Source organism: Sitophilus oryzae, unplaced genomic scaffold, assembly GCF_002938485.1.
Source record: "Sitophilus oryzae breed Bouriz unplaced genomic scaffold, Soryzae_2.0 scaffold_1000_pilon_pilon, whole genome shotgun sequence".
Classification (NCBI taxonomy): Eukaryota; Metazoa; Arthropoda; class Insecta; order Coleoptera; family Curculionidae; genus Sitophilus; species Sitophilus oryzae.
This window is the reverse complement of record NW_022145617.1, coordinates 1290344-1311261: the sequence shown is the minus strand read 5'-3', so window position 1 is coordinate 1311261 and position 20918 is coordinate 1290344. Positions and strand designations below refer to the sequence as shown.

Genomic DNA, 20918 nt, shown 5'->3' with positions numbered 1-20918 from the left:
TATTTTAACATCTACAGGGTGGCTCAAAAAAGTGTCAGTGGATCAGGATGATTTTTTTAATTGTAGCATCCTGTATATTATTGCATTTTTGACTTCCTTTCAGATCACATTACATAATCTTAAGATATAAGTAAATATATTTCGATAGATAAGTGTAGTAAATACAGTTCGCATAAAATTTACTAAAAAATCTATCTGAGAGTAATTTTTTTCAATTCAATAATTCGTATATTTGGAAGCTTTGAAAAGTGAAAAAATGCAGTTTTAGTGTTTATTTAGTGATTTTTTTCACTTTTCAAAGCACTTTCAAATATACGAACGATTGAACTGAAAAAAATAATTACTCACAGATAGATTTATTAGGAAATTTTATGCTCTACTGGAATTTGCGATGTAAATTTTTTTATCGTAAACCGTTTCAAAATTATGGTACTTCTAATGGAAAAAGATTTTTTTACGTGTTATTGAAAACTTTCAATGTTCACCGACACCTTTTAAAATTGAGCTAAAAATCCTGCCTTCCGGGGATATTTTTTTCCTGGTTATCAGCACAGTTATCAGGTTCATTTTAACCCATAAATTCCATAGGTTAGTTTTTTTTGGCACACCCTAATATACAGGGTGTCCACTCACGCTTTTTTGAGCGACGACCATCTAGAAGTTTTTTTTTATTCTAGGGGCTACAGATGCCCGATACACTATTGCCGGACCTTGTATATCAATGGAATTATAAAGGTGGTAATTACTGAGGGCAACGTTTGCCCTCAGTAATTAACACCAATAAGGACAATAATTGCCCGAGTTTATTCACACTACAGTTCACGGGGTATATAGATAATTTTATTTCGTACTGAATTTAGTATCTATAAATATTTAGTCCCGTTTTAAAACGACACACATTTTGCATTTATTAATCTTCCTGTATATTTGTATTAACACCCTCTCTATTTGTATTAAATTAATTTAAATTAATTTTAGACATAAATAAACTCAAGTGGAAAGTTAAAAGATTTATGCATTAAAAGGTAATAAAAAAATTATTATATCTTATCAAACTTTGATAATTTAGAATTATCTGAATTAAAAAATCACGTGTTGATAAAAAAAATGTAGTCTCTATCTAGTCTGAGTTAATACATATTTTTCTCAAAGAAAAAAAGAATATATTAGCAGGAAATCATCTTAGAAATCATATACAAATTTTATATGCAAAAATTCTTTAAAAATCATTAGATAACATCTGCAGTTTTAGTCATTCTACAAAACACACTATTTTCATTCAACATTAACACTTTTGGATCATCAAATTCCACGATTTGGCCATGTTCAATCACCAAAACCTTGTCAGCATTCGTAAAAGTCTTAAAACAGTACAGTCTGTGCGCGATAGTCAGTACAGTACACTCAGCAAAACTCTTGTGGATAATACTTTGAATCAACTTATCAGTGTATAAATCCATATTAGCTGCTGTCTCATCCAAAATAATGATTTGTTTTTACAAACCAATGCTCTAACCAAACACAAAAACTGTCTTTGACCAGAACTGAAACTTTGTCCGTGATCAACAATTTCTTGGTCTAGACTCATTATCACTGGTTTCATCTCGACTTTTTCCAAAACATTCCAGATTTCTGAGTCTTTGTAAATGTTGAGTGGCTCGATGTTACTCCTTATTGTTATAGATAACAGTTTTGTGCCTTCGGGACATATACATATTTTAGATCAAAGAAAATCTAGAGATAGTTTTTTATATCTACATCATCTATTAAGATTCTTCCTTCAAAGTAATGAAGTTTGAGGGTAGTTGAGAAATAACAAAAAAATACACACAAAATACTACAAAAAATAATTTATTATACAAAAATTCTTTAAAAATCATTAGATACACCTGCATTTTTAGTCATTCTACAAAATACACTATTTTCATTCAACATTGACACTTTTGGATCATCAAATTCCACGATTTGACCATCTTCAACAACAAAAACCTTGTCAGAATTCGTAAAAGAGTACAGTCTATGCGCGATAGTCAGTACAGTACACTGAGCAAAACTGTCCTGGATCATACTTTGAACAAACTTATCAGTGGCATCCATATTAGCTGTTGCCTCATCCAAAATGATGATTCTATTTATACAAACCTGTGCCCTAACCAGGTACAACAATTTTCTTTAACCAGAACTGAAACTTTGTCTGTGATTAACAATTTCTTAGCCTAGACTCATGATCACTGGTTTCATTTGGACTTTTTCCAAAACATTTATGATTTCTGAGACTTTGTAAATGTTGAGTAGCTGGATGTTAGTCTTTATTGTTCTGGAGAACAGTTTTGTGTGTTCGGGACATATACATCTTATAGATCGAAGAAAATCTAGAGATAGTTTTTTTATATCTACATCATCTATTAAGATTCTTCCTTTAAAGTAATGAAGTAGGAAGGGAGTTGAGAAATAACAAAAAAATATACACAAAATACTACAAAAAAATAATTTATTATACAAAAATTCTTTAAAAATCATTAGATACACCTGCACTTTTTGTCATTCTACAAAACACACTATTTTCATTCAACATTAACACTTTTGGATCATCAAATTCCACGATTTGACCATCTTCAACCACCAAAACCTTGTCAGAATTCGTAAAAGAGTACAGTCGGTGCGCGATAGTCAATACAGTACACTCAGCAAAACTCTCCTGAATAATACTTTGAATCAACTTATCAGTGTGTAAATCCATATTAGCTGTTGCCTCGTCCAAAATGATGATTTTGTTTTTACAAAGCAGTGCTCTAGCCAGGCACAACAATTGTCTTTGACCAGAACTGAAACTTTGTCCGTGATCAACAATTTCTTGGTCTAGACTCATTATCACTGGTCTCATCTGGACCTTTTCCAAAGCATTCCAGATTTCTGAGTCTTTGTAGATGTTGAGTGGATCAATGTTAGTCCTTATTGTTCCAGAAAATAGGATAGGATCTTGAGGAATAATACCTATTTTAGAACGAAGTAAGTCTAGAGATAGTTCTTTAATATCTACATCATCAATTAAGATTCTTCCTTCAAAATCGTAAAGCCTGAAGAGTGTGGAAATTATAGAACTTTTTCCTGCTCCAGTTCTGCCAACAATACCAATTTTACTCTTTGCTGGAACTTCGAAACTTATATCTTTCAAAGCTTCTTCCCCAGTGGTTTGGTACGTCAGTGAAACACTCTCATACCGAATGTTTCCATTTCTCGGCCAATGTCCATATTTACCATATTTATCCTCCGGTTCAGCTTCAGCATACTCTAGTACTCTCTCCACAGAAGTCATGGTACTTTCCATCTCTGTTGCTTGACGTATTGCCCACTGTAAAAGTCCCGTCAATAACATAGCCTGGCTAACAGCAAGTCCAACGTCACCAGCTGATGCACCTAGAAAATAAAATAAAATAAAATTAGTGTAAGAAAATTAATATACTGGAGAAAAACATAGTAGAGGCAAATAAAAAGACTCAAAAACGCGTATAAAATTCATCACAGAACTTCAATACGCTGATGACTGCTCTTGAGGCGCTGCTAATCCTGTGCTGAATTTCAGAGTCGGTATTGGTCTTTTCCGAAATCAAACTGCCTGTAATTGAATTCCGCTACATATTCCAATAGTTCTTCTCCGATTTTTATAACATTGTTGCAATTTTCCGGCGATGTGCACATGATTTTAGTTTTATCGTGATTTTATTTTTATTTATTTAGCTTAAAGCCCAAAGCCCAGATATGCCCAGGTATATGTGTTCAGCATTTCTTGTAATTATTGTAAAGTTTTTGCAACTCAAAAGCAGTCATCACCGTATTGAAGTTCTGTGATGAATTTTGTGTTTTTTTTTGCCCTGAATCTTTTTATGTTGACAGACCGCCGTTGTATCTGTGTCCATTTTATATCCATTTTTCCTGCAGTTTGCTCTCTACTATAATGGAGAGCGCTGCCATGAATACCCCATACAGCACATCAAATCACATTTACTTGCTTGTGTATTACGTTTAAACTCTGTTTACACATTGCAGTTGTGACTACCGCGTGTATACGTATGTATTTTGCTTCGTATATACATCTTGTGCTAGATAAAACTACCGTATGATCGAGAAAAAACGGCGTCCAGTTGGCTGGGAAATGAAGATCGCTGTCATTTTATATGTAAATTTATATGGGAAATCTCATCGATCGTCATTTCCCAGCCAACTGGACGCCGTTTTTTTTTCGATCATACGGTACTTCCTATGAACGAATTTAGGAAATAATACAAGTTTTGATGCCTAACTTTTCGTTCTTTTTAAGAATTATTTATTCAATAATCCCAATTATATCTTTTTAGAACGAAAATTAGGAAGGCAAAACTTTGTATTTTCCAAAAGAAAACACTGTAAAAGAACAGAATTTGTATCAAAATGTATTAAAAATATATGTACCTAGTATAACAACATACTAAAATGGTAAACACTGGTACAGTACATCTGCTGGATCTGTGTCTATGAAAGGAATGCGGACAAAAAACATTTAAATAAACAGCAATATATTTTATACGTCGATTTGACTACTGCGTCACCGCAAATCGCTCCGCCCACTCATTTTATTGGCTACTTGCAAATTTGTTTCCCCTCTCACGGATACCCCGTAGCTACAGAACGGACAGACGTACTGTATATCGCCACGATTTGGTGGACCTCGTTTAGTCATTTTTTCTCCTCTTTTCCTTCCAAGCAGTTAGTTTGTTAGCATACTCATTCATCGGGTACTGTGTTGGACTTTGTTGTATTGTATTTCCAGATTAACAATCTCACCCTTAAATTTTATATGAAACTGATTATTGAATATTAAACATATCTGTATATTGATCCATCAATAACTTACCGAATATCACTGTAAGAAGTTCTTTGAAGTGTTTAAATCTTTCTTTCACTGGTCTATTTAGGTTTTTATTATTTCCAAATTAAAAAAAAATATATTGCAGAGCTAACCTTTTTATCATTATACGAGAATACTTGGAGTTTTCATTCATTGGAGTCAAAATTTGGTAAATTGGGTATCGAGTACGGGAAGAGTCGCTACTATAATATTAATAATACACTTAGGAAGGTAATTAAAAACTTGTGCTTACCTTTAAATCTCTTTTAAACTACACACAAACAGAACATTTATATAGAGCTTCCGAATGATAAAACAATAATGGCTGCTAACACATACCACTTCTAGAAAGGAGAAAGGAGAGAGGACACATAAGATACACTTGGTCGGTGTGTCTACGCTGAGGCTATCCGCGCGTGCGCACACCTTATGCTAGAATGTAGACACAACAGTACACTATTACAAAGTGTCTATATAGATATTTATATTATGTGTATACGTTACATTTTTACAAGGTGTGTACTATAAGCACAACACATTATACATTGTATGTCTCATATACCGACGTCAGATTTCATCATTTTAATAATTATTTGTTACGTTACAAAAAACTCTTTAGAATCCTGTGTGCACACGGTATACAACTAGTAAACCCTGTATCACACAATTTTATCAATATAAACCTGCGTGTATCTCATATGTATATGTTAGAACTAGATGAACACTTAGGTTCACTTTAACATATTTTGTTTTTCATGTGTTTCTCTTGTAGAAACGTAATTTCATTTGGACGTGCTGTATGGGACGTTGAATAGGAGAGGCGCTAAGACACATCCCTACCTAACTCCTGTATTTGTTAGGAAGGGATCGCTCAGTGATCCATGATGGCGACACCGTTCAAGTTTTTTTTGACGAGTACTTACCATTTAGCCAAAAGGCAAATATCAACACGATAGCTGACACAAAAAAAGTGGCCACCATATCAAGGGTAAAGGCAAACATTCTTATTGAACTTAAATTCATATAGTTGGCTGAAATGTAGAGATCCTGATGCCTGTCAAACTCGTGTTTCAAGACACCTTCCTGGTCGAAAGCTCTAACTACTGGCAAGCCTTCCAGAGAAGCAGAGACATATCCGATCATTGGACTTCGCGCTAAAAATGGAATTATCAAAAATTATTGATAAATTAACTAATAATTAACCAATTAGAGAATTGATATTTCTTTTAAATCGAACGAGAGTGGCTCATTAGCATACCTATATTTTGAAAAAGTATTTTTTTACATATAATTTGGTACCACATACTTGGTTTCGCGAGTCAAACTGTCGTCGTCATAGATAAACGAAATAAATTTAGATAGGAAAGCCCGTCAAAATATATAATTGTTCTGGGTCGCGACCGTTGTACGCGATCTGGCGCTGCTATAGCGGTTGCTAAGAACAACCGCAAACAATAACAGAAATAAATTTCTATTGTCAAAGTCAGAATCTTCAAAAATTATAAAATCTTTCAAAATTTAAACCGCTCTTATTGAAAAAATACCGAAAAGTGTTTAAAGTGTCCATTCTCAAAGTAATTGTTGCTATCTTGTGCGTTTAATTTAAATTTTGCTTACCAAATCCGTGATAATTGTGAAAAAGTGGCATTAAAAACTAAAAAACTGTGTTATGAACTGCAAAAACCATCGTGGATCGTGGCATAACGTCGGTTTCCAATGTTTCATAGGTATTTCACATACATGTCCTTATATAAAATAAAGTTTTTTGTATGCAACAAACTGTATTTTATTTCTTCTTCTTCTTCTTTTAGAAGGCGTATCGCCTGTTTAGTTCCGGTTTCCAACTCGTCTAAGCAACTCTTGCGAGGTTGACTGCCAACTGTCTTGCCAACGTTTAGGTGGTCGTCCAGTAGGTCTTCTGCCATGGGGTACGTTGTTGCGAATTATTATGACCATTCTGTCGGGGCCCATTCTAATGACATGCTGGTTCCATTCTCTTCTTCTCTGCCTTATCCATCTGACAACGTCGTTTGTTTGGCACTTTTCTCTTATGTCTACATTTCTCTGTCTGTCCCTCAATGTGTATCCAGTTATCATTCTTAAGGTCTTCATTTCAGTAGTTCGCAGGATTCTCTTTGTTACTGATGTTTCAGCTCTGGTTTCCGCACCATATGTCATCACTGGTCGTATGCAGGTTTTGTATATTCTTGACTTACATTCTGTACTCAAATGTTTGTTTTTCCATATGGGATATTTAAGATGTCCTGATATTGCGGCAGCTTTATTGGCTTGTTTCCTTACTTCTTCTTCCAGGAATCCTGAGCTTGTAATTTTGCATCCGAGGTATTCGAATGACATTATCTGATCAATAGTTTTGTTTTTTATTACCAATTTGCACCGTAGAGGCTCCTTTGTAATGGTCATGCATTTGGTCTTATTTGTGTGAAATTTGCATGTTAAGTTTTTCTGCCTGTCTGTTAAAAAGCTTGTAGCATTCTTTGGAGGTCGTCCTCTGACTCTGACTCTGCAATAAGGTTACTGCGTCATAGGCATAGCATAATATGTTTACTTTATGCATTCCCATTCGATATCCTAATCCAGTATTCTTGACGGTTTTATTACTTGATCCATGATTGTGTTGAATAACAGAGGGCTGAGACTGTCGCCTTGGCGAATACCAGTTGTAGTTCGAAGATGCTGCGTTAAGGTAAAGTTTGTTCTTATTTGGGTTGTCGTGTTTGTGTTTAAGTCCTTGATAAGTTCTGTGAGTTCTTTCGAGACATTACTGCTTTCCAAGATGGTGATGATGTCTTTTAGTTGAACTCTATCAAAGGCCTTTGTTAAATCTATAAAACATAGATAGGCTGGAGAGTTATATTCTAAGGATTTTTCAACTAGTTGCCTGAGTATGAATAGTGCATCGGTAGTTGATCGGTTTCTTCGAAATCCTTGTTGTTCCTCGCTTATTGGCACTATTGAGGAGATTTTGTCCGCAATGATCTTAGTCAGAAGTTTTAGCGAGGTGCTCAGTAATGTTATTCCTCTATAGTTTGCTGGGTCTGTTTTATCTCCCTTTTTAAAAATGGGTATTGTTATACTTTGTTTCCATTCTTCATGCATTGTATTTTATTTATAAAATTAAATGAAAATAATAATAAATTTGAATAAATAATATTTGAGGACATAATTCCGGAAAAAGCCGAACCGATCCGAAATTACCAAAAGCTTTGGGTCGCGACCGTTGCACAGTGTGAAACTTTGACGTTCTAGGTGGAATTAATTCGATTTACCAACTTTATCCCAGGTCCTATGTTATTGTAAAATTTATTCAAGGAATGTCCATTCATCAAAAACATTTTATGAATCACTGATAATATAGTAAAAAACTTTCCCATATGTACCAAACATTATGAGAGACCCTGTATATGCCCTACTACGATTATTTGGGTGCATGATCTACCTTGCCTTGATAAAATTTCTTATATAAAAACGAAAAAGACTAATATTTCATATTCAAAGAGTCGCTGAAATATTTTTTTCCAGCTACACCCCGTAAATTTCACACTGTGTGTTGCAAGAATAGCGCCAAATAGTATTTACATTGTCCTTATGGGCACTTTCCAATCTAAACTTGTTTCATTTATCTATGACTGTCGTTACATTAAATAAAAATGTCAAAGGTTGTAGAATGTAATTTTCTAACAAATAATGTAAAAAATACCATACTAGCATACCTACCACCATACAGAACATATTATTAAGATATATTAAGATACACTTACTAGCAGCTTCCAAGCGTTTCAAGCTTCTTCCTGTATTTATGTAATATCTTTGGATAAAGTATAGAGTAATGATCATAATTGCTGTCAATATTATGAACAGTTTGTTTACCGATACTATCAACACTACTGTTCCCAAAACAATAAAGAGCGACTAAAAATAAAATCAATATATATTCTCAAATACAGTACAGTAGAATAATTTCTAAATATTCCTGGAAACTTACTCTGAAATTTTCATAGATAATGAAAGGTATGCTCTCGTCAATCGTATGAAAATCTTTGGATATCCTGTTTACAATGTTGCCAATGTAATGGTGATCAAAGAAAACCATTCTGGCATTCAATAGACCAGCGATCAGTACTTTGTGAAGCTTTCTTCCGGCCCTTGTACAAAAGTAGAAGTTCATAATGGACCTGATCAAAGTCAGTGCTGTGCCAAACAGCATGACTCCAATGTACCAATTCACTGTTCTGTTGGTTTGGGATAAGAGTTTCGCATATTCTTCAGTTTCAGTCTTATTATTAATCATCATTTTTATTCGTGCTGGTTCTTTGTTTACCCTAAAAATGATATTGATGAAATATGCTAAATTTATTAAAAATGTACTAAAATTGGGTTATTGACACCTTTCAGCCTTATAAAGCAGCAGAAGTAGATGGGATTGATCTTTCCTGTCCTTCTAAAGAATGGTCAGGAAATAGCTACTTGCCATCTACTAAACATTACAGGAAGTAGCTTAGAGATGGGATATACAGGGTGGGCCGAACTGTATTCCGAAAACATGGGCAGCATATTTTGCAGATAAAAACAAGTCAAAAAGTTCTTATAAATGTATGTCTTAGAATCCTTAGTTTCGGAAATATAGGGTATTTCCAAGAGTTTCAGTTTTATTTCGATTGTTTCCAAATAATTTTTGAAGTAATGTCAATATTTGGATGAAAATTGGTCTCTCGGAGTTTTTTGACATGAGAAATCTGATTTTGATATCAATATGACTCCAATTTGTAGGAGGCGTCACCTACATGTGTTTTAACTGTTTTGAAGAGTAATAACTTTTCGTCCATACCTGTATAAAAGTACTGAGTGAAAAAATGTACATTTCCGTGACTTTTTACGTAAAAAATGTCTCTTGGTAAAAATCGCTACGAGCAACCGTTCTCAAGATATTTAGAATGGAAATAGTCAATACATGTCATTATTGACAAAAAATAAACTCGTTGAGTAGATAGTTATTTGACTGAAATAATAAATTTATAAAATTTTTATTTTTTTAAATTAATCATAATTTTTTCTGCGAAAAAACGGTGATAAAACAGATTCTGTTGAACTTTTGGCACAAAAAACATTTCAAATTTATGATTTCAGTCTAGTAACTATTTAGTCAACATGTTTAATTTATGTCAATTTATCTCGAGAACCATTACTAGTAGCGATTTTTACAAAGAGACCTTTTTTACGTAAAAATTTCGTAAATGTATATTTTTTTACTTAGTACTTTTATACAGGTACGGACGAAAATTTATTACTCTTCAAACCAGTTAAAAAATATGTAGGCGTCATATTGATATCAAATTCAGGAAATTATTTGGAAATAAAAACGAAACTTCTACACCTTGTATCTCCGAAACTAAGCATTTTAGAACATATATTTATATGAACTTTTTTACTTCTTTTTATGTGCAGAATATGCTGCCGAAGTTTCCGGACTATAGTTCGGACCACCCTGTATGACAACCATCTGTAGAACAGCAAAAGTAATCTGGTAAACAGGGATAGTATTTGGGCCTAAAACTAAATACTCTGAACCAATGGGCATCTACCCCAACATTCTTCATGCATAAATCTACGCTATCGAAAGATACGTAGCTACAATTAACTTATTTTAGATAAGAAGCATCAGGAACAAGAAACGGCCATCTTATCCGATAGTCAAGCAGTCTTAAAAGCGATCAACTTAATAACCATCAATTCGAAGTTGCTATGCCTAGAAAAGGTCATGCCTAGAAAAGCTGAACAAATTAGGCAAAGAAAAATTAGGCAGAAAAAAATACGATAAGAAGTCTTCCTTAGAAATAATCTAGCTAGAAAAGGCGCGAATATTCCATTAACTGGGCCAAAAACAACTGGAAATCAATTTAAAGCAGAACTTAAGAACCTGGAAAACTCCATCTGTAACCTGGAATACGTATCATCCAACGATCTAAGGGTGCGTTTATGTTGGAGCGGCTGTAAACGATAAGAGCAGCGATAGTAGCGAAGCAAAGAATATTATTATATTAATTTATATGTAGGTGTTTATATTGGAGCAACGCGTCGAGATACGCTTGGCAGTTGAGCAACGATAAGAGCAGCGCTAATTCCCTGCTTCTATCGTTTATCGCAGCTCCAACATAAACGTACCCTAAGACACTCCCACAACTTACGACCGAGAAAAATCAAAGATTTTCCTGGATTTAAGTAAAAACAATCTTTGGATTGGCATGGTCTTTTTAACATGACTTTAATGAACACTTCAGTAGACTAGAAGCTTGGAAACAATGGCGAATGCAGATTATGTGGGGAAACTGTTGAAACACCAGAACACCTCATCACTGAGTGCGCCGAGACGACAACCATTCGTGCCATAAACTTTGGTACAACTGATATCCGAGATGGAGAATTAACCTCCGCCAAACCGTCTCAGATACTGGCTTTTACCAAAGCCCCTGAGACTGTATGGTAAGTTATAATTCAAGAAAGGGTAACACAATACTTCTAGAAGGTTACTGTATATAATCTACAATCTAAAGTTGGGTAACTTGTAATGAAGTTCATAAAATTTCTAGGACACCCTGTATATTGTGTTAATATTATACTAGAATAATAGAGACTTCATTCTCTTTTAATAATGACAGTCAATGTATTTTATTGTTAACTCATTATTGTAATGAACTTCATTAGTGTTCATATTGTTGAATTAAATAAGTTAAATATTTAATTGCCATTTTGTAAGAGAGTTTTGATCGGTTTTGGTCGCTATAGTTTAATGCGAAAAACCGAGCCGTTTGCGCTACTCTGCTAGTGCAGGCCGAGTGGAGGGGAGCGTCAGTCGAGTACCTTGGCCACAAAATATACACCATACAGAAGCGACAAAGAGATTTGCTTCAAAATTTTTAGGAGTGGGTAATGCTGGTTAACTGTCAAACGTGACGTCACAGAATTATACACCAAAAAAAAATTCACGACCACAGGTATAATTATTTCTAGATGTTATGCATAAAAGACTAAAAAATATATTTCATAATTATTTATTTATTTTTAATTCTAAATAAAAATACTGATTTAAATCCCTCTAGTTTTAAAAAACTAAATAAACCTGCCTTTCATCGTTTTCTATTAAAATCTAACAATTTTCTTTCAGTGTGAAATGCTGTTCAAGGCGCACGGATGTCAAACGTGACGTCACGCAATTAGTTCCCATTTGACCAATGCTATTCAAAGTTCTTTGTCGCTTCTGTATGGTGTATATTCTGTGCCTTGGCTGCAACAGCTCCAGGTAGTCAGTTGGTGGTCGCCTGTGGTGGTCGCACGCGAAATAGTGAGGTTCGAGTCCGGAGTGCCCTGCCAAGTGTCCTGCTGCCAGCCGCCGATTGTCGCCGCACTGTTTAAGGTAAGCACCTACCACCAAAGTGATCGAGAGTAGGTCGTATTATTTTTATTGTTATTAAGCGTTTACTCGACTACCTGGACGTGTTATAGGGATAAGGGAGTTAGTTAACGGGATTGTTAGGATATTAAAAACGCGGGAGAACAACCATTGCCGCCCAGGCAAGGAGGGACCATGTTGGGCTACGGGCAGGTCGCCAGGAACGATGTCCTTTTCTTTTAAAGGTTGTCTGACATCTGCTCCGATCTGACGTATCCTTCGGTTGATGAGACGAGAGTTCGTAGTTTTCTTCATTAATATTCAAATTGCCAGGATTGCCGAGCAGGCAAAAAGGGACTACGCTGTGCTACGGGCAGGTCGCCAGGAACGATGTCATTTTCTTTTAAAGGTTGTCTGACATCTGCTCCGGTTCAGTGTATCTCTCGGGGAAAGCTAATTACGGGCTAATAATTAATTCATCTTCTTAAGGGACAGTCGGGGTAGTTCAGTAAACGCACGGGTCGCGAATATTCATGGAGCTAGAACAAGATCTCGCCCAATTCCCGAGGCTGGTTTTGTAGCTCCCGTATTTCTCTAGGTGTGTCGTCTGGACGGCATGCTGCATCAGTGACGCTGGACGAGATCTCGCCGAAATCCCGAGGTTGTCCTGACCGGGCGGTGTGTGTGCGGGCTGCGCTTATCCAAACGACGTACAACTCGCCGAGACGTCGCTAACGTCTACGTCACACCGGGACTCGCGTTTATGTATCCCTCGGGACGCTGTTAACTTCGCGATCGATCCAGGACTCGCATTTATGTATCCCTCGGGACGCTGTTAACTTCGCGATCGATCCAGGACTCGCGTTTGCATATCCCACAGGACGCTGTTAACTTCGCGATCGATCCAGGACTCGCGTTTATGTATCCCTCGGGACGCTGTTAACTTCGTGATCGATCCAGGACTCGCGTTTGTGTATCCCACGGGACGCTGTTAACTTCGCGATAGATCCGGGACTCGCATTTGTATATCCCACGGGACGCTGTTAACTTCAATCCGAGGTCCGGGTTTCGCTGTCAAAACGGACGCCGTTCCGATAAATATTTAGCTGTGACCATCGGGACGCCTGTAACGACGTCGCCGCCGTTTAGAGAGTCGCGTCGTAGTAGAGTGTGTTGCTCCGGTATCTACGTGTCCATGTTCATTAGGACGCCGCTAAATTCGACGCCGATCAGGAACTCACGTCGTCTTATTTAATAGAACGTCATTTCGGGAACGCGTTTTGATTCGCGTGATAGAATCAGTCAGGGAGTTACGTATCGGGAATAATCGATCAAAACTCTAGAGGTACACGGTTGTTATTGTAAATTTTACTTTACGGGTCTCTAAATATACATTTTATTTCACTATTGTTACAATTCGAGGACGTGAACCTTCTTTGATTACTTTTGTACATAATTAATTAGTTAAATAAAAACCTAGTGTTACGTTATAGTTAATTGTGTGTTTTATTTTCTTTTCATCTCATCACTCCCTGGTATCTCCACTGTATAAAAGCTACCTGTATTGGCACTAGTGGTCACTCAAACACTTTAAACGTTGGGGGTGGCGCCCGAGGAACCGAACTCGGCGTCCGTGAGCTTTCGCAAAAACGGGAGAGTCTCACAAACTTTTGAAAAAAAATAGGATAATCTTACTCACCAAATGCTAATCAATTTTTCAGATGCTGAAAGCGCTGCTTGGCAACAGAAAAACACGATTATCGTCAAAATCAACACTAAGATTCCTCCAGATGATCGATAATATGCTACGTAATTTTTCCATAATACTTTGCCTTTTTTGGTTTCCTCATGATAAAGATTTTTCTTTGCGTCAACAGTATTGTCGTTCAACAGCTGGTCACTCTCGGTGGCATCAAATTGTTCATTTGAATTGTTTGGGTCCATTAGTGACTTATTATGGGATAATATATCTGAAATAATAATTATTGTATCTATAGATTCTTTAATCATAAAAAAGTAATGAAAGTCATATATGAATAAAACTTCAAAATTAATGGAACAAATTAGTGGTTTCAATTATACTTGATACTTAATTTTTTTTCTACTAAATCAAATTATTGAAACCACTAATTTATTCCACTAATTTCGAGGTTTTTAATAAAGTTTAATGAGAATCTTGTGTCACATATTTTTTACCTTCATCAATATAGTAAGTTATTCTTTTATCTAAAGCCTCGTTTTGTTGTTTGAGATCCAGGGTTCTACCATTTTCTAAATACAACACACTACCAGTGGGCATGGATTTAATATTATTTACATTGTTGTTTACTAATATAACGAGCTTGTCTTTCAAGAAACCTCGTATACACTCATTTAAGACATGCTTATTTACCTAAAAAATCAAAATGTTCCATTTTTAATCTTTTCAAAATTTAAGGCTTTAAAAATCGTCACCCTAGAATTAGGTTGTTCTATATCCACTTTTGGGGTAAAGTTACATACACCATTTTTTTATGCAGAATTAGCTTGTTCTATATCAACATAAACAATATAGCCAAATTCACAAATAAAGAAAAAAATCTAATATTTTGTACTATACCCATATTAATTTGAAAGTCGCGAAACCATATAATGGCTTACATCCAAAAATCACTATTTAAGGCTACATCCTACAGTTTGTAATAAAAAAATAGAATTATTGTGTTCTTTATCCTAAGAATTGGATAATGAAAGAAAATACCAGATCAAAAAATATGTTACTATGCATAAAAATTAGATTGTTCTATATCCATTTATTCTCGATCTATTTCTCTCTAACATACAATGTATGTATCTGTTTTTATTTTAATTAAGGTTTTAAGCGGGTGAAATTGCACCACTAAACGTTCGTTTGTCAAATAGGCGGCAAATCGGTTCATTTGAAAAGCACTGATTGCCTCATTTGTTAGCAAATTCGAATGTTTCACACTTTGGAATTTTGTGAAACCAGCTGCTTCAACTCAACTGACTGCTCAATCGTTGGTTTGAAAAGCACTGATTACCTGATTTGTTAGCAAATTCGAATGTTTGACACTTTGGAATTTTGTGAAACCAGCTGCTTCAACTCAATCGACTGCTCAATCGTTCGTTTGAAAAGCACCGATTGCCTGATTTGTTAGCAAATTCGAATGTTTCACACTTTGGAATTTCGTGAAACCAGCTGCTTCAACTCAATCGACTGCTCAATCGTTCGTTTGAAAAGCACTGATTACCTGATTTGTTAGCAAATTCGAATGTTCGATACTTTGGAATTTCGTGAAACTAGCTGCTTCAACTCAATTGACTGCTCAATCGTTCGTTTGAAAAGCACTGATTGCCTGATTTGTTAGCAAATTCGAATGTTTCACACTTTGGAATTTCGTGAAACCAGCTGCTTCAACTCAATCGACTGCTCAATCGTTCGTTTGAAAACTACTGATTACCTGATTTGTTAGCAAATTCGAATGTTCGATACTTTGGAATTTCGTGAAACCAGCTGCTTCAACTCAATCGACTGCTCAATTGTTCGTTTGAAAAGCACTGATTGCCTGATTTGTTAGCAAATTCGAATGTTTGATACTTTGGAATTTTGTGAAACCAGCTGCTTCAACTCAATCGACTGCTCAATCGTTCGTTTGAAAAGCACTGATTACCTGATTTGTTAGCAAATTCGAATGTTTGACACTTTGGAATTTCGTGAAACCAGCTGCTTCAACTCAATTGACTGCTCAATCTTTCGTTTGAAAAGCACTGATTACCTGATTTGTTAGCAAATTCGAATGTTTCACACTTTGGAATTTCGTGAAACCTGCTGCTTTAACTCAATCGACTGCTCAATCGTTCGTTTGAAAAGCACTGATTGCCTGATTTGTTAGCAAATTCGAATGTTTCACACTTTGGAATTTTGTGAAACCAGCTGCTTCAACTCAATTGACTGCTCAATCGTTCTCTAATACTATCAATACTAGAGATAGCTAAAAAACATTTAAATAATCCAATGAAAGTTAAAAATCAGATTGAAAATCTGATTAAGTTATTCTACCACTATACATACCAAACAAATAGGCGGAAAAAAAACGATAGTTTTTAATAAACAATGCAGACGAATAATACTGCTATTGTATTTTAGGTTTTCATTTTTTTATGTTGTTTTTAGTTAATGTCTTAATATCTCCACTTCAGTTATTTTGTGTTGAAATAATATTTTGAAATACAAATAAATCAACTTAAAATGAGTATTATATTATTCTATATCCCCTTATTTAGTTCTATATCCCTAAAATCGGCTCAATGCACAGCTAATAGACACATTTGTTCTATATCCAAATCTAAAATCACTAATATCTTGAAATAAAGCTTCTAAAAGAAAAATAAATACTATAAATGTTTGATAGGTTTTTATATTACCTTTAATTTATATGTTTAATAGAACCATTTTGCTATTATAGTATTCACGGATATCCAGATCCAGTTTAAACTTTAAACTTTGTTTTCTCAGTTTCATCGAAATGGTCTATATAGAACAATCTAGGGTGACGAAATATTACTATAGCAATATTTTTTTGAAGAAGTGTGATGCATCATTGCATCGCATTCTTTCTAACGTATGAAATAAAAAATCCAGGTCCATATTTAATCATTAATTTAAAAAATAAAGTTGATTATATTTTTGTCCCATTTTAAAACGACACAAATGTTGCATTTTGTTAATGATCTTGCTGAAGAAGCACGAAAAGCGTTATTTCCATCTAAAAGTGAATCTATTCGCCAAAAGGAATATAAAAAATATCTTCAATGGCTAGGACAGAAAAATATTGTAGCAGGGAATGTCGATGAAACTGTTCTCTTGTAAATTTTTTATATGTGACATTAGCAATGTAAATAAATTATTAAAGTAGTTCAAGGGCGCATAGACGGGTAGGTAATTATCCCTACCAAAAAGAAGTTTATCTTTAAAATAAACGTGTTATAAGATAAAATTATCTTAAAAGAAGTTAAAAATACCGATCAAAATAGAAAATGCAAACCAATGAAAGTAGATTTATTTCCACAGTCAACTTTTCAGCAAAAATATAATTTAAATGTTGTACTTTATTTAGGGCAACGGCCTACCTACGTCGAAACACCGATTTCCATTAGAATACCGAAGTTAAGCGACGTAAGGCGATACTAGTGGATGGACGGGTGACCGGTTCGAAACTCTGTATCGTGCTGTTGTCCAAAAAAAGGCAAAAGTGTAAAATCTATTGAGACGCACTACTCATTCACGCCGCGCCGGTTCGAGGCCGGATGAGATCGGATATCTCGTGAGTAAGAGTCGATTTAGACACCAAACCAAACCAAGTCGGTAGGCCATTGACCATGACATGGCCGAAGACCGCGGTTCGGATTCCGTGTAAAAAAGAGACGTTAACTGAAATCTTTACTTTACTTTACTTTTGTACTTTATTTAAATATTGCCAGCACCCCAGACTCTAGATCTAGATGCGCCACTAGAGTAGTTTTCTATTCAAAATCTCTATTGTATTTCATGATTGTTACCTATAAAAGGGGGGGGCATTATAGTATCTTAATTCCCGTTAATAATGTCCCAAAGGAGTGATGAAGGACTCTGTGTGTGTTTATGATTAACGTAACCAAGGGGGGACTGGACGATTCAGTAAGAAATAAAATTATTTTCATATTCACCTGAGCATCTAAAGCTGATAAACAATCATCCAACAAATATATATCACTATTTTTATATACAGCTCTAGCGAGACAAATTCTAGCTTGCTGTCCTTTGCTCAAGTTTACTCCACTATCTCCTACAATAGTACTATCCAGATCTTTAAACATATTGATATCGTGAGTCAATGCGCAGACTCTCAAGACTTGCTCATATCGACTTTGTTCATATGGTTGACCAAAAAGAATGTTCTGTCGAATTGTTGAAGGGAACAACCATGGTTCTTCAGGAGCGTAGGATATGGTCCCTGATATGGATATATCTCCTCCTGATATAGGGTACTCATTTAGAATTGTTTTTAGTAGTGTACTTTTACCACTTCCTATATTTCCGGCAACTGAAATAAATAAAAAATAATAATAATTCAAAGAAAAATGTATGATTAATTAAAACAATAAAAAGTTTCCAAATGTATCATTTCGGTCAAATAACTACCGTATGATCAAAAAAAAAACGGCGTCAGCGATGGCTATGAAATGAAGAACGCTGTCATTTTATATGTAAATTTAAATGGGAAATGTCATCGATCGTCATTTCCCAGCCAACTGGACGCCGGTTTTTTGACATGTATTGACTATTTCGATTCTAAATATCATGAGAACGGTTGCCCGTAACGATTTTTACTAAGAGGCATATTTTACGTAAAAAATGACGGAACTGTATATTTTTTCACCCAGTAGTTTTATACAGGTATGGACGGAAAGTATCCACTGTAATTCTTCAGCGATCCAAACCGATCAAAATTCTTTTACAATTCGGCAATATACCGAAATAAAAATTTCTTTTATTTTAGATAATAATTAATACAAATGCAATCACATGCATTGATAGAAAAAGTATCTTCGTTACAAACTATTCTATATAAAAGTATATCTCTGTTTTTTTTTCTCAGGTAAGATTTCGACAGACGATGACAGAAAAAAAACCGATGACGTCCCATACCAATCTATTTATATTACTAAAAAAATTTCTAACATTTTTTAAGTTAACTATGGATGGGTTTAAATATAAATCCGTCATGCGTCGTCTCTTGTTGTTTTTAACCAGTTTTATTGGTTTATTTCAAAAATGACAGATCGTATTCCAATTTTATTGGTTTGACGGAACGATGAACGACAAACGGACGCCGATGCGTATGAACTCGCCTTTAGATTTTTGACGCTTGTCAAAGTCTTGCCAAATTAGAGGTTATAATTTTGTGTCAACTTTTGTCAGTTTTGTCAAATACCCTGCGTTTTGGAAGATGATGCATTTTGATTCGTGTTATTACGTGTGTTTTGTGTCTTTTGAAGTCAAGTGGAGGAAAAATCGAGTGAAAATTAACTGTAGACACAGAGCACAGTTTATGGTTAATACTCGCTCCCCAGGCAAAAAGTCTTATACACCAATAAAGTTACCATCATTAAAGTTCGTATACCATCTCGTCGGAGATAAGTGCATCTCGAATATGGTAGAAGGACCATACTAAACACATACTAAAAACTGGAGTAGCTGTAAAATATCGACATCACACGATACGTAAATAATGGATTTTAGTACTGCACAAGAAAAATAATGCCAAAGGTACTGGTTTAAAAAATTAAATCGACCTTTAAGGTACCTATAAAATTTGGTAAGTGTTATTAATTATAAAATAGTTTGTTTTATGTATGTTGTTTTATTTATTCCTGCGGAATATTACAAATTTGTATTTGTACATAAGTTATATTAAGAAATATAATCATAAATGCGGGAAGTTTCATAAAGCTTGAAAGTAAGAAATAGTTCTTTTTTATATTTTTTTGGTATGTGGTGTCTTGTTCTTGTTTGTTTTGTATTAACACATACCGTTTTTTATTAAATTAAATAACTCGATTACATTTTTTCAGTTTTATACAGTTTTATTCACAATATTTTGAAGTAATCACTTGTCAGTCAAATTTTAAATATAATAATTTCCTACTATGCGTTCCAGTTGTACCAACTTGTTTCTTTGTAAAATAAAATAAACTACTTTGAAATTAAAATTACATATATCACTGTCAAGGATCTTCACGTTGGACAGACTATAACATACCTAGCAGTAAGCCTTTCTCTAGATTTATGGATACAGAATTCAACACTTCCTTTCCATCAATTTGGACAGATACTTTGTTTAAATAAACCTTTGGATTAACAATAGACACGGAGCTACTATCTCTTTCCTTAAATTCTGGAGCTGTCAAGAATGCCTGGAATCTGAAACATATCAAAACATATTTCGTCGCATTTAATTTTAATGGACATGTTCACACACGTCACCGACTCTTAGTAGGTAAAACCCCGCCTTAAGCTGCTCGTTCATGGATCAGCAAAATAAGCCGTGGTTTCTTCTTTAGATACAGGAACTATACAACATACAACGTGATATACCGGGAGGTTATAAGTGTTGGAAACACAGGAAATCCCTGGCACTGTCCAAATATTGGATCCCCTGTTGATTTTACAGCAAAGTCGTTAATAGGTTTTTTAAAGATCTGCATATGGTGAATACACATGCCAAATTTGAACTATTTTGGATAAAGTGTGATGTTGCCATCGTTGATACGATGGCAGCCAGACGGTCCGCACTCCGTTCAGGAGAGCATAGCAAAAGATATATTAAAGAACCAGCTTTGCTAAAATTCTCTCTCGAAAACGTTGCTAGCCCTTAGACTATAATAAGTAAAACAGCGAAATTGTTGTGGAAATGAAAATATAAAATGACACCAATCAAAAGCAAATCGTATATCCGATGAACGGAGGCATGAAAATGCAATAAATTTAAAAAATTCGTAATTTTCTAACCAATCGAAGTCCTTAAATTCAACCAATAAAATTAATATCGTATCATCATATCGTCGGACAACGGATGCATGAGA

At 34.8% G+C, this 20918-nt stretch overlaps 1 protein-coding gene across 1 annotated transcript in view; it reads right to left on the bottom strand.

Annotated features, from left to right (window-relative positions):
* Nucleotides 1-2474: 2474 nt before the first annotated feature.
* The window catches only part of LOC115878393 (multidrug resistance-associated protein 4-like), a 65661-nt gene continuing 47217 nt past the window's right edge, over nucleotides 2475-20918 (bottom strand). Inside the window, exons 7-14 of the mRNA XM_030894931.1 lie at nucleotides 20096-20256; nucleotides 18000-18376; nucleotides 14490-14685; nucleotides 13993-14263; nucleotides 8892-9228; nucleotides 8668-8818; nucleotides 5809-6039; nucleotides 2475-3417 (exon numbers count right to left, since the gene is read on the bottom strand). Coding sequence (XP_030750791.1) covers nucleotides 2510-3417; nucleotides 5809-6039; nucleotides 8668-8818; nucleotides 8892-9228; nucleotides 13993-14263; nucleotides 14490-14685; nucleotides 18000-18376; nucleotides 20096-20256 — 2632 coding nt within the window. The 3' untranslated portion in view covers nucleotides 2475-2509. The remainder of the gene's footprint in view (nucleotides 3418-5808; nucleotides 6040-8667; nucleotides 8819-8891; nucleotides 9229-13992; nucleotides 14264-14489; nucleotides 14686-17999; nucleotides 18377-20095; nucleotides 20257-20918) is intronic.